This window comes from Stegastes partitus, unplaced genomic scaffold (assembly GCF_000690725.1).
Source record: "Stegastes partitus isolate 25-593 unplaced genomic scaffold, Stegastes_partitus-1.0.2 Scaffold118, whole genome shotgun sequence".
Lineage (NCBI taxonomy): Eukaryota > Metazoa > Chordata > Actinopteri > Pomacentridae > Stegastes > Stegastes partitus.
The window spans coordinates 308,269-333,867 of NW_007577849.1; the positions used below are offsets into that span (position 1 = coordinate 308,269).

The window sequence follows — 25,599 nt, forward strand, 5'->3', positions numbered from 1 at the left end:
AGTCTTGCACAGACAACGAAGCCCCTTCTCAGCACCTAGTGTGTGGGCGAACTTGCTGTACTCACTGCTGGGTCGTGGCGTTCGGAGACTGCCCCCTCTCTTCAGAGATGCAGTGTGGCTGAGCCTGCCGAGGGCTGACGGACGGGTATCCCCCTCCAGGTCCAGAGCTCCTGCACCCACTGACAGACATAACGAAAGTAGGGGGGAGATGAAAAATGAAACCGGTTGAAAAAGAAACATACTTCAGATATCAAATAATCAAATAAGCCATTTTCATAATTCCACATTCCTCAATAAGCTCAGCAGGCTTTCACACCAAACAATCCTCCCTCGGCCCTCTCGGACTTTCTTTATTTGTGTTCTGATCCATCTCTGCTCAAGCCCACAGCTGAGAGAATGTCCCGTTGTTTCCAAGGTGGGGAAACAGAGCACTGGGCTTTGTGAATGCTGGGGTGAAGTGGGTTTAACATCAGCCACACTGAGCTCAGCTATGCCCGATCGTTAGACACTACAGCTCCACTAGGTGGCAACAGCAACACGCCGCAGCAGTGAATGAGAAAATCCTGCAACCACACTCCTATCTCAGCGAGTGAGATAACTTTAGCACAATGAATCTATGAGATATCTTCAAGATAAGAGAAGAAGGGGCGAAAGTTGACAAAAAGGAATGAAAGTGAAACACTGCAGTGCAAAGAGGGGACCAAAATTGCCACAATGAAATTGAAACTTAAAAGACAGTTTCGTGCGACACTGCATAACGCCTACATCAAGTTTGTCTAAACGATGAGAGACGGATGGCCACATTTCCAAAACATGTGTCTGAGACACACACAGAAAAGTGTACTGGTGAGTCACAGACTGAATGAAGTGTGTAAGCAAGTATTGAGAAATCCCCAAGCAGAGGAGCAAATGTGGTTGAAAAGGCAGTGCACACAACACACCCATCCAGTCTAGAAAATGTAAGGAAATTCTCAATTGAGTCAGACTGTCTGTAAACAGGCTTTTTTTCAAATCACAAATCACACACACACGCACGCACACACACACATCACACACACACACATCACACACACACACACACACACACACACACACACACACACACACAAACACACACACAGAGGCCATATGGAGCAATGCTGAGTCTGTCTATGTGATGTTTTTCTGCCTTTTACAGGGATGAGAGCTGCTGTTGATCCAGGTGTCAGCTGAACCCCCAGCATCCTCAGAATGCACAAGTATATGTGTGAGACATTTTAGTTCTAAGTGCTCATGTGTGTAGAGCTCCTATGCATGCTCAAACCACTCATTGCTTGTTGCTGAAAGTTGGACGGTTAAAATGTAGGGGCCCTCTGTATGTGTGTTGAAGACAATGTGTGTCACCAAATGCACACTTCCTCATCAGGTCTGAGGCTTCTCCATAGGTTGGATAAGTTCCTGTTCCTGCAAAGGTCACTGACCTTGACCACACACACATACGCCTGCTTTCTGTCTAAATGTACACAACCATTATTATTCCCTCTTTTGAATGTAGTATAGTTCCTCCAGAATATAAAAGCCTCTCACTTTTCACCCCAAAAATAACTTTGATCATATTTTATGTTATCACAGAGAATGTGAGATGCTTTCTTCTGCAAAATACTGGCTACTACATTTCATAGTCAACAAATCAGAAGATTTATCTACGAACCAAACTTTGGGATGAAGTAAAAATAAATGGTAAAACTAGTGTTTGAACTACAAACTATTTGTAAATTCTGTTTTTTGCATCTTTTAATTCTTCATTTTTCATACTGCGGATTTGAAAATAATTGGAAATAATTATAAAACCACCGATTGTTTTTAAAGTCTACACAGCAGGCTGTCATCCTTGATCACTGAGTGAACATTGATTCATTTATGGTTAGATAATTATAGCAGCTTCTAAAAGACATCTAAAAAAATCTTTTAATAATTCAATACATATAATAAATTATGTTTTAAAATATGATGTATTGAAATTGTAAGCATGACCAAATTCCTACTAGATGGTCAAAAACAATTTTGAATCATCTTTTTTTTTGTGCATGAGCTAGATACTGTATATAAACACAACAGCTACTCAAAAATAAATGAACACTCAACAATACCCGAAAGAATTGTTGTATGACAAGATCACAGCCATCGTGGTGCTTAAGAAAGAGCTAACTGGCTTAGAATCAGCAAAACAGTGTCTATTACAGCTTTAAGAAGAAAACACAGTATGGCTCCATCAGGAAACGCAAAGGAAGGACCAAAAAAATGGTGGTCACAGTGGTCCAACAATTATACTACAGTGTTTGAACTACACTTTTCACAATATACAGATAACAAAGAAACAGATAACATTCTGCACTTCTAAACAAAAATAGTAAAACTTCAAAAAATGAACGTCCAAACCTTTGCCACACACTTTAAAACAAGCAATCTGATAAAATGTTTGAAACTTAAAAGGCAATGATAGATAATAATAGGTTTGACATGAAGAACTTGACTAAGTCTTAAACAAAAGAGCAAGTCTTAAAGTAAAATGTCTGAATACGGAAATCCCTCTAATTGTTCACTGACAAACCTATTTTTCCTACAAAAAAAACAAACAAAAAAAAACTGCTAATTATATTGACATTGGCAGAAGAAGTGCTATTCAGGAAATAAGAGTACTGTGGTTTATAATTTAATCGAGCAGAGTCAGATTGCAACACCAGGACAAGATGGGAGAGTTTAGACATACGGAAGCAACTTGTGCTGCTATGCTCAGAAGAAAACTCAGCTCTCAGGCCTTTGTTCCAACAAAGATGGATGGTTCTATTTCACATTAAAGGCAATTTATGGGGTAATTAATGGCATCACAATTCCACCAGAACGCCCTCTGGCCTCACATTCATGACTAGGAAATACACAAAACAAAGAAAATGACAGCAGTTCCTGCAGATACGCACAACCCTTTACAGACGAATAATCCCCGCTACGTGTGATGCTGACAATAGCATAAAAGATGGCTTATGAATATATCGAGTCTGTAAATGTGATATGAGGAGGAAGAGGAGGTGGCTAGCAGAGTGAATGCCTGTGAGGCACTAGTAAGGGGGATCCTGACTATATAAAAGGAGGGGTAAGAGTCAGAGGGAGGGGGAGGAAGAGTGGGTTCGGGGGAATGTAGTGGATGTGGTTTTATGATGATGGCTGTTCAAGCGATGTCTGCATGGAGGGATGTTTCAGGAGGCACAGGTTTCGCACTTGGGCCAGAGGTGAGCGGCAAAGAGCGGAGATGGTAAATAGCTACCAGGTGCATCTGTGTGAGGGGAAGAGGTGGCAGCAGAAGAGACAGCTGTGGCAAATAACAAGAGCAGAATGACTGACAAACAGAAAAGTTATGTGCACGCTATTGTTTTTGTGTATATGAAGACCATCTGCACCGGAAGATTTACTGCAGCTATCATTTGTTTAAACGCCCAGTTTTACTTGTAGTGCAGATGGTCAATCACTTCATTGCACTGCTCGACCAGCACCAAAACGCTTAACTGGACTGTAAAGTGTTTTTGGTTCAGTGGCCACAGTAAGAAGTGCAGGTCACTTGATGATCACTGGTTCAAACAGACTTGTCCCCAAAATAAAAAGCTGCAAATCACTGAATAACACACACACACACACACACACACACACACAAACACACAGCAGTCTCCAAGAGTTGTAGTAGGCCTAAATAAACTAGAAGTTTCAAACTGAAATTTGACACGAAGCACTTAAAAGATTGCAAAGGTTGAAAGTTAGGATATATGTTATGCAGTGCGTCTGACCAAGGGTTTACACTGTTGTGTCAATGGTTTTACAAATCCATGTCGTCTTTCTTTTGTTACAGTCATGCTTTTGACTGTATATAATGTGGTAATGCTCCATGATGTTTTAAATTTGACTTTAAAGCAAGTTGCAATTGCAATAGCTGTGAGAAAAATTAGTTATCGTAGCAAAATTATTCTGCTCTCTTTTTCTAAATGTACATGTTAAAACACATTTCTGCAGACAGTTTCATGCTAATCCACTAATTGACAGTTATTTGCAATAACAAACCACGAAACAAGCAATGCACCTGTAAAAGGCAGTCAGGACTGCTAAGCAAATTAAACTTGATGCAATTATTGCAGGTTTCGCAATGTTTAAAAAAATTGACTTTGCAAATGTGTCATGATGACGGACATGCATTACATAGGATATTTATGCCACGTAAGCTTCGATGAGGAACACCACATAGAGAGAATTGTATTTATGAGAAAACGCCACATGGTAAATTTAAAAGATCCTCATTTATACTTTCCTTAAAAGTGGTTTTATGAGTCCTCTCGGTGCCAGAGTTGTGCAGTATTATTCCTACCAAAGCAGGGAAGTTTTTACAAATTACATGACCTTGAAAGTAGGAACTGCAACTCATGCTCCACCTGCTGAAACATCAAGTTTGAGTTCTTCTAAAATATGAAAGTGGACCTTCTCTAACACTTAACCAAGCAGCCTCAGTTGAATACACTCAAACAGAGCTTAGCAATAGTTGAGGTAGATTAGTCAGTCAACCAGTGACTCAGATCAATTCAACGATTACTCAGATCAATAACTCTTGTTTGTAACAATCACATGAGTAATTTTGGAAGCAACTGACAAATAGCATGTTTTCAGTATGAGGACTCTAATGTTGCTATTGAATCATTTACAATTATGTTTTATGTCTTATATAGTTGTACTAAAGTATATAAAGTAACTATAAATATGTATCTTTGTGTCTGAGTTTCTATGCATTTTAGCAAACCAACAATTTTCAGAATAGTTGAGGTCGTATGTGATACCCAAACTGGATGTGATTTCACTCTGCCACATGTAGCTCTGCTGTGGAATGCATGTGTGAATTGAAAAGGGGCCATCCCTGACATGATAATCAGGATGATATTTAACTGTGGAGAGGCAGGGAGCAAACCAACCCCCAGATCCATCAAGCCTGAGCCCCGGAAACCACTGTTACCCTTAGCATTAGACGTGTTTATGTTCCAGCTGTACTATGTGAAGCAACCACCCACTCACACTGTATTTGTGTGGGTGCCTTTGTGTAAGTGTAAGTGTAGGAGTGTGTGTGCATATATGTGTCTAAGCATGGCTGGTGAATTGCTAGTCTTCCTGAGTGGACGGTTTCACATCCACATTTTTCTGCTGGTTGATTTAACAGAGGAACAGCTTAATTGGGGTTAATTGTTCCAATCCATCTGTGAAGTTGTGTGAGTGAGAAAGAGAGTTTGTGTGTGCAGTAACATGTCAAGCCCTGAAACCCAAATCCAAAGCCAATGCTCCTTCACTTTCATCTTATTCATACATTCATGAAAAAATAAACATGCAGGCCTCAAGCAGAACAGACAGGGGAGGGCGGGGACAGAGCAGGGAATGTAGAAAAAGAGCTGGTACGACAGAGGGGCAGCTGGCCTTCCCTCAGCTACCAAAAGGATCACATGACAGTCGCCAGCCGCCTGATGGGAAATGCTAAATAGGGGGTTTTCACAAAGCAATCAGTTCAGACAACTGTGCTCCGGTGCATGTTCCTCACCTCTTTGGCCACTGATGAACTCATCTCTGCAATTTTGCATCAGCTGCAGGATCCACTTGTGCTGAGCGTAGATACACTGCCACGCTGGGTCACCTGGAGCATGCAGGTCAGACAGGTACCTACAGATGTACAGACATAAGCACAGATGTGACAATCAAAGGACAATCCACAGCTATTGTTGAGCAGTGCTGGCTTGTAGGTAGATTTTACAGTTAAGAGGAGAAAGCATAGTGTGTGTGTATTAAAAAAAAAAAAGAAATAAAATAAATAATGATGCAAAAAAAAAAAAAAAAAATACAAAGTTTTGCTTGATGGTGTTTAGGAGTGTGTAATCAAAATCTCCCAAAGGTGTTCAACTGGGTTTAAATCCAATGGCTGAAAGGCTAAAGCATGTTGTTCACATAATTTTGCAGCTCCTCCAAACATCGCTTTACCATACATGAAAGTATCTGCATATATAATCTTTTCTTCAACTATTCAATGAGCTTTTCCTGTAATTTGTCCTCCCCATGTATAAAATGTATACGACAAGTGAATCAAATCAGTAACCTAAAAAACTGTTCAGAGATAAATCTTTCCACTGTCAATATGTACCATAAAAGCCACAATCTGAAGTACAAACTAAAGCAAAATAGACAAAACAATCAGAGACTAACAATGAAATAAAAGCAATATGTTTAGAGCCACTACATTATAAAAAAAATAACTTTAGATCCCCCAGTGGGAGTTGCTAAGAACTATCTGTTCATACAGCTTCCACGATTTTACTTTTCCCCAAATGTATTGCATTATCCTATCCATTGCCCGCCACCAAAAAAAGAAATTGGCAAATGGCACAGTGTTAAATATATATGTCTGAGGTCATTCAGAAACAATGTTGGATTTTATAGTTTGTCCATTAGAAGACTCTCACAAATTCTTTATTCCAATTAGAAAACCTCCCACTCAGTATGTAATGAATCTTGGTTGCAATGAACTTTAACGATCAAATTTAAACATACAGTATAGAACTTTTGTTTCCCCCTTTTGGCAGTAAGAGCACTTACACAAACACTATTGACACATTTGATGTTCAATGCATGCTTAGACTCTAATTCTCCTTCTGAATACCAAGTTTCTTTTTATCTCTGAAGCATCAAAACTTTTCTTGGACACTCCCTTGACTTTTTCACCATAGACTCCACCATAGTGTAGTTACTGTAGTCTGTTGTTACGGTGGCTTTCTTCTTTAATTCTAGGAAACTAATCATTGCTAGTTAAAGACCTTCTCCAGTGAAAGTAGTAGAGTAGTTTTGCAGTGTTTGAGAAGTGTTGTAGGTGAGCTGGTGTGCTCTAGCTGCAGCAGGGGGCATGGAGGGATGGACAGACAGAGTAGCAGGGACGAGAGGAAGCAATAGCGTAGAGTTAAATCTAAGCCGTATCAAAGCAGTAAGGGATTATATTACTGGGAAAATAGGGACTTTGGGAACGTCACCACAGAAAGCAGATTTAAAACTCCAGTATACCGCTGAAACAGAGAGATTTGCGTGGCACTGACAAGCTTAATCAGTGTTGTATGAACTCATCTGGCTTGAATGTAATTGTTCTTAATTTATACATGAAAGTCCTGCACTCTAGTTTAAGGGATCTTTTCCACTAATGCATATTTATGTTATGTGGATTAGATTTTCAAACTCTAAAATACAGTAAAACAATACAATTACATAAAAATTACACTAATTGTGTTTTTTGGCAAATAAAAAAATCTAACATACAGACAAATCAAAGAAAAGAAAAAACTGAAAAAAGTAAATGAATGAGAAAATAAATACATATCTGTCAAAATAATACATCACTAACAAACTCAATTATGAGACAAGGTGGCAAAATGTCAGCAACAAGTGCAGCGTCAATGTACCTACATGGTACAAAATGAGTTTTTGGTCATCTGAACTCCACAAACACTTCCTTATCCACCTCAGCAAGTCTTGTCCATCTCGGAGGAGTTTATTTCTTAGACATCACTCAGTGACCTTTGCGGCGTCAGATGATTCACTCCCCAAGCTGTGTCTTGGCCTTCTCTACTGTCATCCTATAAACCAGCTGCCCGTTTGTTTCTCATTAGGTGGTATCATTCAAAAGTTTGAGCAAAACTCGCATGAAGAAAATGAACACACACATGCCACAGCTCCGCCATCCACGTGAAGAGTAAACAGGAGCTGAGTGGGCGTTCAGAGCTGTGCCTAATGCACCAGGATGAAAGATGTTGCCGTGTGGTTGAGAGCTGGTCCCTGTGATCCTGACAGGTTGGTCTTAACAATAATAAATCGGGAGAGACCACAAGTATGAATGGACAGATGGATGAAGGGAAAAAAGAGGGAAAAAAAGGCAAGGGAGAGAGAAAAATAGAAGCAGAAACAAGAGAGCCAGACAACAGAAAGATGAGAGGATTTGTGAGCAGAGGAAAGTGAGAGGCAAAAAGAAAAAAAATGGATGAAGGCTGAAGTTCTGGTAAACGATGATACAAACAGACATCAAAGAACACAAAAGGAGGGCAATGAAGGAGTGTAAGAGATTTGTCATGACTTATTATTGGATGTTTACAGACTGTACGCAATAGGGGATTGTATGACGTGTGAAGACAAAGATTAAAAAAGTCTAAACTTGATTAAGACTAGATAATGAAGCAGTAATGTAAAAACAAATCAAATCATCTGACACAAACCAAGACCACAGCATGACGACAGAGGGAAGATCATTTGAAAGTCACTGCAAGATAATAAAATTGTAATAAGACCTGATGTATCTTTTCTGGTCATGAAGTGTTGATGGTGTTTGCAGAAGTTTCTCCAACAAGAGACTCCTCAGTGCTCCAATCCTTGTCTCAACTTCAGCATACACTGGAGCAGTGGGGAAAACAAATAATGGTAAACTTAATGACATTCAGTTTTTAAAAAGCTGTAAATCTTGACATAGAGGTATATTTGAATTCATTCTATTGACTTGTTGAGGTAAAAACCAAAAAGAAAAAAAAAAGTTTACCTTTTTTGAAAACAGGGACTTCAGTATTGCCAAACAGAGATTTGGCTTTTTCATAGTCATTGATTACCACATCGTAATCTCCCTGGATGGAAAAGTCAGTTCAGTTAATAATGCGGAGTTTTTCTGAACTCATTCATCAATCATGACACATGCTGTTTATTTAAGCCTCTCTAGCTCCACCCTCTGGTTGACAGTCATCCAAGCTGTTCGTTAAACAAATATACTATGGTAAACTGGGAATGGACAGAGCAGAGTGAATGCTATATGAAATAGAGGTGAAACTTTGACGTGACAATTAATATTTACAAAGTACTGTATCTTGTAGGCCTGCGGAGGGTTTCTTCTGTGAAGGGGTTGAGAGAACTACACACTCCAAATAAGTGAAAAAGTCAATGGGGACATATTAGCTTTTTGAAAATTATGATAGTAACTGTCAACACACAAAAACTAGTCAGCAAATTATTTGCAAGTTTAAAACACAAACTCAGACAGACATGACCATCATGCAAAAGATGAAAATGTACAGCCTCAACTAGAACAAGCTTTAATCAACAGCTCTGTTTAAACAAAATGTACATCAAAAGATTTTGAAAGCCCGTGTAACAAGCACCAGATATAAATAAAATGTCCAAGCTTTCCAACTTGTACTAGTTTCTACAACTGTGAAGAGGAAGTAACTTGGGCCTTGGTGTATTCGCTCTTTTCCCGGTCGTCGTTCTTTTGGACAATGTTTATAACTACATATTCATATATTTAAGTGCTGCATGTCTTGTATTCAGTGGTTGGTGTTAGGAGCGACAATACAACCGAATATTAAGCCATTATTAAGCCACATGACTCTGTGCCCCACACAGTGGTAGCATTTTAGCAATATTATGGCAGTTAAATGAACTTAAAGTTGATTTTATTACCAGCACATTTGACAAATAACCACTACTAAACTTTTTTTCTTTTCAGAGAAATTCTGGATAGATTTTCATCTTCTGTATCACTCAAAGACAAAAAGGTTTCCCCTCTTGATCATGTAATATCACACTACTTACAGCTTCTAGTGGATTGGTGTGGAAGCAAAGGATAAGCTGCATTTACTTTGTACTAGGAACTTAATATTTAGATATGTGGCGTTGTTTCTGTTGTTAAGTACCTTCTGGATATTGCGTTCAATATTGAGTGGCAGGTTGAAGAGAAACTTGAAACGTTGGAGGACGTTGAGTGCATTGCGTGTGGAGTCAGCTTTGTCTTTCCGCCCCAAGACCTCCTGGAAGAGAGTATCTGCGGTATCACTCGCTCCTATGAAAAAGACAGAGCGAGAAAGAGAGTGTGTGAGTAAAAGAGGCAGAAGAAAATGAGAAACTGGGATACTATATAAATAAATGTTGATACCACATTTCCCTCTTATTGCCGGTCTCTGGTTTTCTTCCTGCTCTGGATGTTATTTGACACAGAGAGAGGAGCAAGAGCAGAGACTGAGCTGCTAAGGAGAACGTGACAGCTATCTCTTAGTCAGACTGCTTGGTAGAACCTTTGTACAACTAACTGGCTTCGTGGGTGGTCTTGGATGTGCAGTGAAATAGAAAAAAACGAAGTCCTTCTAATCAAAACAAAACCCCACCCCCAAAACAAAATCCCCAAAGGAAAAACAGCACGAGAATAAGTAGAGGAAAATTTTATATTTTCAATCACCAATCTAACTTGTCTTGAAAATGACATTTCACAAGGCCTTTTTTTTGACTGGTGATGTGTATCTGATATATGTGTTTTTGGGGGCGAACAGTGGCCTGGACCCATTGGGCCATGAGCTCTCAAGTCTGGGTTCATAGGGATGAAAGCTATGTCCGGCTTGGACATTTATTTACTCTAGACTCTAGGAAAATGACTGGCTTATTGACCCACCATTAGAGCAGTCCCATTATCATGTATGACATGAAACGGTAGGCACACACACTCTCCTGAGGCATCTGCTCACTGAACAAAGAAAGACCCACAAAAGTGATTGAACATTCCAAATGTAGATGTGTTAGGCCTGTATGGAGAGTGTATCAGTGTCTGTGACAACTGCTGGATGAAGGTGGAAAGGAGGACACACCAGACTGTTTCTGCTCTGCTATTCACTTTTAACCCTTTATCTACCTGAATATTTGTTTGATGTGTTGATAGGTTCTGGGGCAAATTCCAAAAACTGGAATCTATTTAATTATATAGATCATGCCACAAACAACAGTAACAGCCAGGTATACATTTACGCAGCAAGCTCACACAATTCATCTTGGTGTTGGACCCTGAATAACAACATGCTTACTGTTAAGGATGTTTTCCAGTCGCTGGGTCATTGATCCCTCCACCTTCTCTGTGCCATCAGATTCTAGTCGCTGGTGGATAGCTGCAACAAAAAGTATGAATTAATTCATATGATGAATTATTAGTGAAATACCACAAAAACAAAACAAAACAAAAAAACAAATAGGCAAATCATAGTTGAAAGAATTGAGGGAGCAGTGATAAGAAATGTCAAAATGATTTTAGGTTCTCTATACAGTGGAGTACCCAATCCACAAAGATGGGAACATTTCAATTTCAGGAACCGAAGGTAAAACAATAAACAGGCCCAACCCCAGTGGTAGATGGGAGATAACCTCACTGGTCCTCCACCCACAGATGCTGCTACTGAACCCACCCCCTCTTGTGCCGGTTCCCACGCAACAAGGACCCGACCTTGTCCCAGAAGTGGCTGTACTGGATTAATTCACCAAACCATAGCCATTTAACAGCACAGTTTGGTGGTCTTGGGACATTTGAAGCCCTATGACCCAGAGGTAATGTGAATCTAAAATGTTTCAGTTGTCTGAAAAATAACATTTGGGAGAGCAGAGCTCGAGGTCTACATGCCAAAAATGACTGTAACAGGCGGGGAAAGGCAGGAACTCTCTGATGGCTTGTATCCATCACTTACCATCACTTAGCATGAAGAGCTTTACGCGGGAGAGGGAATTTGAAAAGAGGGAATGAGGGGAGAAAACAGACAGAAAAAACGAGCGAGAGCGAGTGGTGGGGCTGCCCCAGTGAATAAATAAATGGTGTGCAGTAGTGGGCAGCTGGGTGCTGAGAGCTGCAGTGTGGGTTTATTGACATGGTGGAGGAGAGGTGGAGAGGGTTTAAAAAACCTTCTCATACATACTTGTGAAGTGACTCAAATATGCAACAAGCAGATATCTGAAGAATGAACTTAAGACAGAAAGAGTCATAGAAAGATAAGGAAAAAGAACAAATATCATCTTAATGTCCCAGCCTTTCTTCTACTGCCACAATTGTCCGACTACAAATACTGGTTGTTAGCAGGGCTTGACAGCAGAGGGAGCGGGAGGCAAAGTGAAGGGGGAGAGTTCTGTAAATAAATATGTGGGTCCATTCTGACAGACAGAAGCCTCAAGGCAGAGACTGAGATATTTCTATAACACACTGTTCAAACATGCCATTGCCTAATCAGTGCGGACGTCACTGGCCCACACTCCTGACCAGCAGAAAACGTGGTCAGATGCAGGTTAGGAATAAAGCCTGTGGAGTGGGAGTGTATACGGGAGACCACAGGATTGATAGGGCTGAATACAAAGGAAGACACACACCAAAGGTCTGCTTCATGTCTCTACACTCCCCTTTGCCCTGTTGCCAGCTGTGTGTCCTCTGCGTCTGTCACACATCGAAGGGCTGCCGACGTCACAGTTAACCTAAACATCAGGTCAGGGTCCGGATAGTAGCCTGGACCTGAGGAAGAGCTGCAGCTCCTGCTTAACTTCCTGGAACCATTGAGGGAAAAAAAAGAATAAGAATAAAAATACAGTGTCCCTGGTTTCTAAAGCTGGAGATGTTTTGACTCCTGCCGGGGCTGGGGACTCAGGGAATAGGCCCTGGGAATCTTACATTTTTGGAACCCGGTAGCCGTTCCATTTCCTGCATCACTGGGAGACTTCCTTTTCACACAACAATGAAAAACCTCAAATTTCAACATTTTAGTAGCAACAATCCTCGAGTCCTTGACAGACTGTCACTCAGTCAATCAGCCAGAGTGTGTCTGTCTCAAGAAGCATGGCTCCATTTGTCACTACGGCTTCATGACCAAACAGCTATGGCCAAAACCCTCCATTTCTTTCACCAGTTTGTGATTGTTCACATGAAGTGTTTACAGAACTATTCACCTTACTGCAAGTAGATATATATATTCCCTTTCAACACAGGGAGAAATGCATTTTGTAATTTAGAGAATTCTGCTAGTATACAACAAAAACTCTTCAAATGGAACAAACACATTTAACTAATAGGTTTTCTTGAAAGTTTCATAAAAATTACAGTTACAAAATTCTATCTGATCTTAAAAGAATTACTAAACAGAGCTGATACAAGACATGACATTTTAGAAATTCAAGACAGAAGTGCTTGAAAACTATAATGTCTGACTAAATAAGATGTTTTGACTTCATTAAACTATTCTTTTGCAATGCTGTTCAACCCAAATGACTGGCAATGCCCCTTAACCATTCTACCTCTCGGTAAAAGGAACTTTAATCGAGAGCATCTTGCCAACAGCGTAGCTTCATGTCTAACCCTGATACTCTGATTGACTAATGACTCTTCAGATTGGTACCATGCCCACCCAGGTTTGGGGATCGACTGCTACCCAGATCGAACACATTAAAAAAATTTTGCTATGCACACAACAATTCTCCTTCATGTATCTCTAGTACAGTCAACCCATCTGTAGTTTAGAAGCTATAAACATTCAAATACTTTGTTGTCTTTCTTCCAAAACTTGTGTAGCTTTAATTATTTATTTATTTTCACTAATTCATTAAAAGCTAAGTACTAATTAATGAAAAGCTGTTATACAACCAGGTATGTTTTTGACCTTTAAAAATGTACTTCTCATCTGTGTAATTATTTGTGCAATGCAGGATACGGATATCTTAAAGTGTGAGACAGGGTATTGGCATTTATGGTGCACTGCACCCGCTGAGTACATGTCTAGTTTTTATATAAGGTAACATGAGGGACTAGCTTGACACTAAAACCAAAGCTGATGGTGACCTAATGATATTGTTTTACCAAAATAAAATTACAAATGTAAAAAAGTGGATACTGATCCGGCTCTAGCTAATCCTATACCTTGGAAATCTTATGAAGCCATGCAACTGGGTCATACTGTTCTGATCTTTACTTTAGAAGCTCTATGATTACAACCCTGGGCTAAAAATCTGGCTGTAGAGCTCTGACTTTTTTCTCCATTTGCCAGAAGTTGAAATCATGTAACTAACCCAAGCAGCATTGTAATCAACAAGATTTGTGGTTTGCAGAAGCAAAAGTCTAAACTATGTGCTTTAGCTTGGAGTGGAGAGTTTATTGAACAGAGAGGCATGGGTTTTTATTTTGCTATTTCTGCTGGAGACTGTTTTCTATACTGTAGAGCAATTAAGAAGCAATTAGTGGGGTCAGAAAAAAAGAGGGAGAGGTAGATACCCCTCAGATATTGAAGCCACAGTCCTGCTGTTTGTGCTAAACATTTTCTATCTGTCAGATTTCTTTTCCCAAATTTGGCTTTTCTTCTTTGTTTCTACCTTGCCAGCAGCAATACACTTACATTAAAAAACAACTCCAGACTTCTATTAAAAACATCAATAAAAATCTCACATGCGAGCAGAACTGAAAATAAACAGGAGACAGGAATGTCATGATGATGACTGAGAGGGCTGGAAGCATGACAGCAACTTCTAAGACAGCACATTCTTAACTACAAGAACACACAAGCGCCCTGCTAATTTCTTATTTCACAGTTCTCTACAGTTTCTTGTAAATTCTTACAGCTACTTCTCAGGTGAGGTTCATTTGGACTGACTCAGAACAACAGAGACCTGCCAAACACTGCAGCGAGACAAAGAAAGGATTCACAGTTACTCAGACAGCTGTGCTAACTAGGCCTGGCAGTGAACTATTGCAGAGCTGTCTCAAGCTGGCTGGCTGACTACAAGTGTGCCGGATGGTATGTCGGTTTGGCTGACCATATCTAGTGTGCAGAATATCTACACTTGAGATATCCATTGTGGACCACTACTGCATTTTTTGTAACAGAGAGCCAAATATTGGCCCAAGCAAGGTGCTGTAGGGCTGCAATAAGTCAAAGTGAAAAGAGCAGAGTCGGAAAGTTTTTAAAATGTGTTTTCAAGTCATACTGCTGGTCCAAATATAAGACAGTGTGGTTTTTTTTCATTGTCTTTGTAAAAAGTACATTTGGAGGTCAATCGTACAACATTCAAGAAATAGACATTTGTGGATTCACAACTCTTGCACCTACTACTGTAAGACCAAATGAGTCTGTTCCTTCAAGATATTGTCACTGGACTGAGCTATAGTTGCTATACAGAAATTCAGAAACTCATGAGGAGTGAAATTAAGTTTAGAAACAGTGCAGAATATGTCAAGCCTAATAAGACAGACTGGAAAATGCAAACAGATAAAAAAAAATCATTATAACCTCTACCAAAAAATGTCTGCTTGGCAAACATACCTCACCAATCTATACAGATGTGAGATTTATATTTAAAAGCTGAATTCACAGATCTTTTTTTTTTGTCATTTGGGGAAAAGGTTGAAACAGCGTGTCATCCAACAATTGCCTGTTTAAACATCAGGAAGACACATTAGTATTCATTTGGAGATATTCTTATTGCCACCTGATAATTTGCGTACACCATTCACTCTCCACCTACTCCCTGAGAGAAAAATATGCTTCACTATGTTCAGTAGACAGTTTTTTATTGTGTCTGTTGGCACTTGGTGAATAAGAAGGTTGCGTATAGTGGACTGAGTTAGAGAATTGCAAAACAATGACTGAAAAGGCACAAAATCAATCAACAGGATTGAAGGGTGCTCCGAGATAATACTTACTACACGTGACATTATTTGAGCCATTGTACATACAAAAATATTTGTAAGTGCTGCTTTAATAGAGAACTTTTTATGTCTCCCTTTAAAATACAACTGGATTTAAGGCTGTCTGACTAAATATATAATAAGAAAACTTCAAAAACAGGTCAAGTCTAATCAGCTGCATCCATTTGGTGCAGCCACATGTTTATGTTCACCATTCTTCAAATTACAAATAAAATTTAGACAAGCTACTTGAGTACAGCTTGCCATGTTTGCTGGATATTTTATATTTCCTGATACAGTTACATAAAGTGTCCTGATAAAGCGTTTCTAATCTCCAAAAAGCTGCTCTCCAACAGCGGATGTTCCAATTAATTACGGAAGGAGATGGAGTGTGGTCCATTAATCAGAACCATGTAATATTGAAACCCAGAAAATTCTATGTAGTCTCACAGGTCATTAAACATTAGTGTAGCATGTCGTCTTGGGTCACAGGTCACTTGAGTACATCCATGGTGCACTGCTTCCTCTATCCCTGGAGACTTTACATTTCCCATTGGGGCAGTGGGCACACAGTAGGCACGCTCAGTCTGAACGTGAGAATGACTGTGCATTGTTCCCATTGGTCATATTGGGTCTGTTATCAGCACTATCAGTCCTAATACTCCGGCTTACATTGTGTTGGGCTGCTCCGTTTATTTAGATTCAGCCACTAACAATGAAAACATTGCCTCTCTTCCAACCGGGGCACAAACATACGGAAAGCAATAATAATAATGATGGAGGCAGAAAAGTGTACATATAAATAGTAAGGGGAAGTAACTGAGCGGCTATGGTGGGAGCAGAGAGTAAACAGACAAAAGTATGAATGATGAAGTGAACAATTGATTTGTGGTACCTGGCAGAGCGACAGCAGTCAGGCTCTGTTACCTTGAAATCTTTCTGGCGTCTGAAGGTCAGTGAGTGTGCACATGTGTGTGTTTATATTCACTTTTCCGAGTCAAGGGAGAGAGTGTGTGACAGGTGAGAGCTGATCTCATTTTGATGAAGGTGAATTAACCATGTTGTGGTTGGCTGGTGTAACTGTAGTACAAAGTGGAGGGTTTTCACACAGCGTCCAAATGAGCCTCTTTAATCAACCGCTGCTAAACCACATGTGGGGAAAAATATTCCACAGACACACACTTGCACACTTTCCAAAAATCAAGAGCTATTTTCTGAGCAGAGGTGAAGAGTGGCGATTTGAAAGTTTGTGTATTAATTGCAGGCTATTTGGTGCAATTCCATAGCACACAAAAATGTGTTAATTCCTCTCACCTGACAGAGCGTCCTGAGCCTCAAAAAACGTACTGAGGCCTCCCTTTACATAAGCCAGACTCCCCTCATTCTTCTTCGTAGCCTGCTTCTTCAGATTACTAGCTGCCATCTTCAGCTGCTCAAAACTGTAAAAAAAAAAAAAAACACAAAATTATAATGTCATTACACTAAAGCTGCAACTCGTGATTACTTTTTTTCAATTTCAAACAAACTGTTCTTGAAGATCTTCGAATTGCTTGTTTTGTACAATCAGCAGTCGGAAATATATTAAACAACAATAAAATAGACAAAAGCAGAAAATGTCAACACTCAAATACATTTTTGGCAGTTTTGTGCATGTGTGTATTTCTGTATGTACAGAGAAACAATTTCTGGACAGTCGTCTAGAGGGACTGCGAGTACGTGTGTCTGTGTGTCAGTCTCCTGAGTGAGGTTTCCTCTGCAGGAAGAAACAGTCACCCAAACAGAGGCCCCTGGTCATGCTGGATCCTGGGGTCTGGGTTACTGGAAGGCTAAGCAGGGGGAGAGGAAGCCAGGAGAGTCCAAAATAACTCTCCTCTGCCCTGACATGACAGTCTTCTGGGTCAGCAGCTGCCCCGTCTACATACCTAACTGTTCTATGAAGAACCAAATGACCATGTGGCGATTTGGCCAAGAAAATATAACCTCAAAAAAATGTCAGAAGACTAAACTTGACATTTTTAAATGTGTTCTTTCTAATTTTCTTTCTTTTGAATTTAGCTATTAACATCTCCTGGTCTGTACAACATGGCTATACCTGAAGATTATTTTCATAAATCTATCAGTTACTTTCTTGGTTAGTTAATTAAGCAGTTAATGGTTTTCTTTGCAAAACTTTCCCAAAATATCGGTCACGTGTTTGAACAAAAGTCCAAAACCACAATATATGTGGTTTACAATTAGACAGTAAACAAAAACCACACAGAAAAACAAAACAAACAAAATCCTAGACAATATTCACATTTTATAAGGTGTAATCAGTGAACATAATAATAATAATAATAATAATAATAATAATATATAATAAATAAGCGATTTAATGTCTAATTGCATTTCTATCATTATCCTAAGTTGGTCTGACACAGGTGTAAAAAGTAATGCCTCTTTTGCAAAACATGGAGTGCATTTACACGGACTTAAATATCATGGTAATGTCAGTTTTCTGAAATATTGTATTTGTGCATATAAACATCACATCCAATTTTAGAAAGCTGGAAGGTGGCTGGGACACATCGAAAGAATTCAGAATTCACACTGCTGTTTACTACCTATGTAGGCATGCCTTCAGTCAAGTGATGAGCAGAAACACAAACCAAGCAACAACTGGGCAGTTTGTACAACACTATGGCCACTGCTACCAGTAACTGAACTGGTGCTCCTACTGTTGTCTCCTCTGGTCTCATGAATAGTTCAGCTGCTCCACACAGCCGATAATAGGATGCTCTATTTATATGTACATTTTACATGATGTTTCTGAAGTGTACCATGACGACTCAATTCCACCAGTCATAGCTGTGTATCTTCACTCACCGTTCCCCTGTGTTACGTGGGGACAGTGACAGCCGGACATGGTCAAAGAGGACATGTTTAATATTTCTTGTCACCCTCATCACCTGTTGCTGGCAATAAGGTGGATAAACCAAAGCTACAAAAGGATGTTGGCATTTAATTGCGCTAAGTCTGCTATAAGCCAAAGTAGCCTAATTTTCAATATCCACATTCAAATTAATTTTGGCTTAGCTAGAGGAATGTTCAACTAAATAGCTGCATTGTGTTGTAAACCTCACAGGTACTTGCACAAACACTACACAGTAATCAGTAACTGGAATGTGAGTGTTTATCATGTTTACAGGGATATAAATAACTAGATTTCTCTGCATTCTAGGTAAACACTGTATCCCGAAAACTATCAAAATCAGGACAAACCTCATAACTAAGGTACTGCTGTGCTTTTCATACACTTATGGATTTACCTACCACTCATCACAGCGACCAGGATACACAAAACTCCTCATCACGTTTGTTGAAATGCCAGACCAAGGCACTGGGAAAAATCCCAGGTCTCAGTTTTGCCTCTGCACCACCCTGTGAGCTCCTCTCTCTCTCTCTCGTGTGTCAAGTTACTTGAGTTTAGGAACAATTCTGTAGCAAGACAACTGCTGCTAAAGGGAAAGATGCTTAACCATCACATCTGTGTTGTTGTTGTTTTTTTTCTCATTTCTTAACAATACTTCTGAGAAATGGTAATTTAAGACCAGCCACTAATAAAAACACACCTGGAGCCTGCATGGTTTTCTATGAGGTACAAGGTGGCAGAGAAGTTCTCACTAGTGAAGTCCCCACTCATTCCTGGAAATGTCAGCTCCATGTCTTTCTGTGGAATTTTACCTCTGAAAAAAGACAGATAAAGAAAAATGAACACAGAAGATTTCTACTGGATTAAAAAATGTACAGTGTTTAGATGCACGGCATATAAACAACAGGCATACTCCACATCTCTAATTGTGCAGTTCAAACTGTGGTGACACTAAGACAAAGAAAAATAACAGCAAACATATATTTATGGTAAACCATGAGTGAGCAACGCTTGGCAAAAGAATTGTGAGAACATTTTTTAATGTGATATTGGAGTCAGGTTTTCCAGCAGGGGGCAGTGTGCAGCTGAGAGGTACTGGGGCTGGGAGAGCCTGGCGTGGGAAGTGCAGTGTGTGACGCCTGGGTGCCCCTGGAGGACCCAGTACTCATTAGGGAAGCTTGATCTCTGCTAATGACCTGTGGCCTACACAAACCAAACCCCCCACCACTGCCACCACCCACTCTGCAGTTACGCACACATATGTAGAAAAACCAGCACACAAACAGTACAGTCTGTGAAACATAAAATCCATTTGCAAGAACATCCTTGGTGATGTATTCATGCATATACAAAGAAAACCAGAGGGTTCATATATTAGATGTGAGTACAAACAATGACACACTGGTTTATGTGTATGAACAAAAAACTACGAGAATACTATTTTCTACACATAGTAAGGACATAATATGTTATTTCTAACAGCAGAAGCACTGCAACAGTTAAAATGTCAACCTTTAAAGCTATAAAGTACCAACATATACCATATTTTGGGTTGCACAAATAATACTGACATTAACTCAGTTTAGTATAACTTTTCCTGTGTGATCTCAAAGAAGAAATATAAATACACTGTGAATCGAACTCACGAAAATGAATAGCAAAACTAAACACTGCTGGTGTCTAATCTACCCCAGTGAACACCACACCATGATTGTAGTGGAGGAGGAAAATATGTAATAATTACTGTCACTGTTACTATTGTTCTCTGTATCTTTATTTAGAGTGGTAGATGGTGCTCCCTGTTATTATCTACTTGCATGTGTAACTGATGCACTACAGGGTCCTTGCATGTGTTTTGTTTGCACAAGACACTATATAGAAAGGCAGGTCAATTTTTATTATTCATGCTTTTTCATGCATTTTACCACATCATTATTCAAGCATGTGTACCAATCACAATACATTTCGTGAGTGCAACTAATTGCCGATTGAAATGTCTTCAACACTTGTGTTATAACTCGGCCAAGTATTATATAAAACAGCTACAGCTGAATAACCTTACAGTGACATCACTAAACAAAAATGTACACAAACACATAGGCAGAACAGACAACAGAGTGATTCTTTACAACCAACCAAACATCTCCTCCTTTTTAATAGCTTCGTATCAGATCAACTCAAGCTGGTGGTGCACGGAGTGAATGGTACAGCCTGTTTATGGGGGTCTTGTCTCTGGCCACGAGCGGTCACTTGCCCCCGGCCCCTCTAAACCAAACAAACACTAAGCCAGAAATGCCTGAACTTGACAACACAAACTATACATTACAACTTATGCACTCCCTGCCAGGCACGTGGGAGGCAGCACCACGCTGCCTGCTCTGAGGCGGTGAACATGCGTGTGGGTTTGCTGCCTTGCTTCTTTCCAAATCTCTTTCTATCGTTGTCCTCTCTGCTTTATACACAATTATTTTGTTTCCACTCCCTGTGAGGAGCGGTTAGAGGCTGTTCAGCCATTGCCGTGTTGGCATAATATTTCAAATGCCGGCATATGGGGCGAGTTTGTTTCTGTTTAGAGATGTAAACCATGACTCAATGACTAGAGCACTTGTGTTTATGGCGGTGTGATTGTGCTGAGCGATTTTTGTGTGTGTGTATTGGTGAGTTCTCGGCCCATACTTGTCTATTTCGATGCCCAGTGGATTGCTGGGACGCAGGGAGAGCGGGGATATTCCTTTGTTGCGGTCTGTCCTCATGTCGTAGTAGTTCATTTCATCTACCCACACCGCAGACTGGTCCAGGATACCTGCAAGACAGGGCAGGACAGGCGAGACACAGTCACTAAGATCTACAACACATCCCAGATGTGTTCCCACACACTGAAATATACTCTCAGACATATTTTGCACACTCTCAAACGTGCGTACTTACGCAGCGATATATAACAGCATTCCTTTAAGCTAATTCATATCTTAATTATCTTTCTTTTTATTTTAATTATACTTGTGCAAATTTTGTCAACTTTTCTCTGTATGTATGGCAGGTATTGTATGTTTATAGGTTCTTGTCGAGGGATCCACAGTGGCTCAACATTTCAAGTTTCAGAAAGCACATGTAAATGGACAAAATGCAAGCAAATCTGATTTGATTTTCTCAATCTGACGACATCTACATTAGATATAGGAAAACCTGCAAATGTAAAAAAGAAAAAAAAAAAGGCAAGCAATTTAAAACACATTTTTAATGTGACAATATATGTGGCATAAAGAAATGTGCTGCAAATTTAGAAATAAACAGAAACAGAGTTTTTCAGAGAACAAAAACTGCTAAATATATAAGACATCAGTAAAAGGCTAATACTACCTTTGTAGTCAATAGCAACACTGTAATTATGGATCAGAATGTTTCAAGTAAAATAAACATTTTTTGCAGAACATCACTGATGTGTGGCTGACTTAAGCAAGTCACACGTGTCCATGCGTTTTCATCAGTATTTGGTCAGAATGTTTAAAGTTAAATAAACACTGTGAGTTCATTTTACAAACATCATTAAAATGGGGCTTAAATCAGCTATTTACACGTGCCCAGGTGTGTAATCAGGATTTTGTTAATAGGTTTCTCAATTTGCTTGTGTTAAATTACTTTCTGACTTTTAGTTCAGTTTGTGTTGTCAAAATGTTCACCATGTTTTCCTGTTTTTTGGGGGTTTTTTTTTGCATGTTATCTATGTGAATGCACTTTCATTTGGGAATTTTCCTAAAGTTTCTCTCATTTTTCCCGTTTTTAGTTGTTCGCTCATATGAAGCAGGGGTGTGAGAATGGGTGATGCAGAGACTACATAGACATCTGGGCAAAACCTCTTCATTTTGGGTTAAATAACTTGAAGAACTAAAACAGTTAAGAAAAAACGACTGCAACTTTTGACTGCACATAACAAAGTCATGTTAATTTTTTTGGTCTCTTGTGTCTTACCAATTCTCTCTGGTCTGATCAGTTTGAATGAGACCGTGGAGGTGCCGAGACCTCCAGACTTAGTGGTGACAATGATCTCTCCCTTGTCATCTTTGGCAGGACCCACGCGGCACACTATTTTGCTGGCTGACATCCACTCAGCTGTCAGCAGGCAGTTATGGCCACAGATCGACAGACCTGAGACAGAAGATAGAGAGAAAAGGTGAAAAGGGTGAGTGCGTCTGAGACATACAGACATACTGTGACAGAAGAAATAAATAAACTGTAGCAAGGACACAAACACAAAGACAATCTATAACAAGAGGAGTTTACTCTGACGGCACTGAAGTCTATCAGCTAGTTTAGTCAAACTGTCAATGGAGGTCAAAGTTCAAGTTGGGGTCATGATGGGCTTGGGTGGCCTTGATCTTCCTTCCTCTCACTCAGCTACTTTAAGCTTGTGTGTGTCACTTCAGTGCTAAGTGGCTCATTACTGGCACAATGTGCACTCTGCCTCTACATCTGTCAACCTCTTTTTAAACCCTCTTGAACCATTTGGGCACTAGAAGACAGACAAAGGGATTACTTTCACATTTTCAGCTAACGGGATTCAGAAAGTTTCACCTGAGTGTAATCAAACATAATAGGAGTCTAAAAGAGCTGATCAAGCCCATAAAGCTGTGAATAATATGCCCATTAGAGTCCCATTTCCTGCCTCTGTTCTTTACTGGCCACTTTGTTTGAATACATAAGCACTCACACACATTTGTGCATATCTATTTGTCTAATTCCAGGCCCCAGGGACATTCATGGTCAGAAATAGACCTGTATCACTGGACAGCACATTGCCTGCCAAGTATGTGAATCCTCTGAACCGTCCCCCTTTCTCCAACTCTACTAAAATCAAAGAAGTAGGCTACAAAAGGAACAGACGAATGTGATGGAAAATATCGCCACAGAAAACATATAATGAGAACAAGATGGTCTGGCTTTTGATTATTATTTTAAAAACCACACCAGCATGACTGTATTTTCACATTAATCCATATTGATAAGTTCCTGAATTTCTAAAACTAGACATACAGTAATCTAAATATAAATAAATGACTGACTTTGTAAGAATTATTTCAAAAATATAAAAAGCAAAACTGAACTATATCAAAGTACATTTTTAGTTGCAGACCCTGGGACTTTTGCTAATGTGTTTTCTTTCTTCTTAAGTTAAATATCACACCACCATGGAGATTTCTTTTTTGGTGTGTAAACTGCAAAAAGCACTGCAACACCAAATAAGTTTCAATGTAAAAAAATAAATATTACAAAGAAGTATTTAAAATTAAACTAAATTGTACAATTAAAGTGAAAGTTCTTTCATTTTCTGTTATCACAGGTTTTTAATAACATTACAAAAAAAATGAATTGTTTACATTTTTAAAATTGTTGTTATATTGTAACATTTAGTTACTTTAAACAATTATGTATACAGTCAAAAAATAATGAACTGTTGCTGATGTGTTTAAAAGTATTTACTATACAACAGTTTGCAGAATTACAGCTTAACTTGCTTTAGTTTAGGCAGCTCTTTAGTCCACTTATTAAAGTGCTCTGAAAGCAAAAGCTAAGTTGTTAAAAGGTGATAGGTGACAAAAAACACAAGTGTCCTGTCCACCTAAGTATCACATACACAAAAACAAACTTTACAACAGCTTGTTTTAAAAACGGCCTGCTGTTGTTAGTGCATAGATATGTAAATAAAGCAGATAATAGCGCTAAAATTGCAAAACATTCCAATCAGCTACATTCTCTCAGCATCAGTGTCCCTCTTTTTCAAAACAGGGATTACCACAGAGTGATGCAAATAATAAAAAGCATTGTCTAAGAATTATTATTTACTGTAAAACTAACTAGTTATAAACATATACTGTGCTGACATCTTGTATATTTATATCTTTGCTGTGATCTAAAAAAAAAAAAAAGTCTAGGCAATTGATATTCATTTATACACCTACATATAAGAAAGATAAAGTTAAAAAAAAAAAACATCAAGGGGAAGCACGCAAAGGATGACAAGGATAAATGTGGTTGTCATTTCAAATGAAAATCAACACAGTGTAACATAAATGTCTGCTAAAAATTAAACAAGCTTAGAAGCTACAGTGTTTTACCATGACAGAGCCGTGTGTGAGGTTAGCTATGTGGTTATGAATGTATTACCGATTAGGTCAGCTGGGCCCGTGCCTAAGTTTTCTCCACGAATTGTGACTTTGGTCCAGGCTGCACCCTCCTTGGGCGAGATGCCCGTGACCAGCGGGGGTTGACGGGCACGGGACATAATTGTCTCAGGCAAAAGGGATCACTGGGTCAATCAGCACCTGGAAGTGGAAAAAGATGGTGAGGGATACACAACAGAACATGGTCAAACATAGAACTCAGCACACTGACAGGGGAATCTGTGCTAAAACAATTCCTTAGACTTTACTGAGTTTGTAGTAAGTTTGTTCAACACATTTATTTATTTTTAATAAACTGTTTATTCAGAATTTAAACACATGGAGGCATCAGTTTGGTCTTCAATACCATGTACAGCAAAATCACTTTGACATATTAGCAACAAAATGATTGATCTTTCATATAAGAGCAATACATTTGACTTATCCATTTTTTTAGTTGCTCTAGTAGGTTAAATAACATATTAAAAAAAGTAATGATTCATAACTGCTGTATGAATGGGAAAAAAAAATATGTTAAATGGTTCCCACAAATACAAGCACATACATAAGAAATTTTTGCAGTGAGTCAACCCCTGAAAATTAGGCTATAGTAAGCTTTGTGTCATACCATGTCAGAACAATAGCTGGGAAACACACAACGCTGTTCTAATAAATAGTCATTGATATAGGTATCTTTATCAATTCACCAGAAGTTTTTAATGAATTCCCTGGAATTCCCATATTTAGGTTTATAGAACTGACTGTGGATTTTAAAATATGAGCAGCATTAGGATGGAAACTAGAATTAATTTCCCCCCCTGTAGGTCTCCAAACAATGTATGCATTGCAGCAGTTATCTCTTAGATAATATGAAAAATAGAAAAGGGAGCCAAGAATGAAGGAGCAGACAGAGAGCAGGGAGGAAAGGAAGAATGTAAACCTCACAGTGCAGGATAAATAAACCTGGCCTCCCCAATCATTCCACATAAGCCTACACA

The 25,599-nt window shown here is 39.2% G+C and overlaps 1 protein-coding gene across 1 annotated transcript in view; it reads right to left on the minus strand.

Annotated features, from left to right (window-relative positions):
• Nucleotides 1-25,599, minus strand: part of exoc2 (exocyst complex component 2) — a 49,807-nt gene that overhangs the window by 14,513 nt on the left and 9,695 nt on the right. Inside the window, exons 2-12 of the mRNA XM_008278190.1 lie at nt 24,606-24,763; nt 22,413-22,589; nt 21,120-21,246; nt 19,144-19,257; nt 16,847-16,971; nt 10,917-10,997; nt 9,762-9,907; nt 8,618-8,699; nt 8,373-8,475; nt 5,597-5,715; nt 66-179 (exon numbers count right to left, since the gene is read on the minus strand). Of these exons, the coding sequence (XP_008276412.1) occupies nt 66-179; nt 5,597-5,715; nt 8,373-8,475; nt 8,618-8,699; nt 9,762-9,907; nt 10,917-10,997; nt 16,847-16,971; nt 19,144-19,257; nt 21,120-21,246; nt 22,413-22,589; nt 24,606-24,723 (1,306 nt within the window). The 5' untranslated portion in view covers nt 24,724-24,763. The remainder of the gene's footprint in view (nt 1-65; nt 180-5,596; nt 5,716-8,372; nt 8,476-8,617; nt 8,700-9,761; nt 9,908-10,916; nt 10,998-16,846; nt 16,972-19,143; nt 19,258-21,119; nt 21,247-22,412; nt 22,590-24,605; nt 24,764-25,599) is intronic.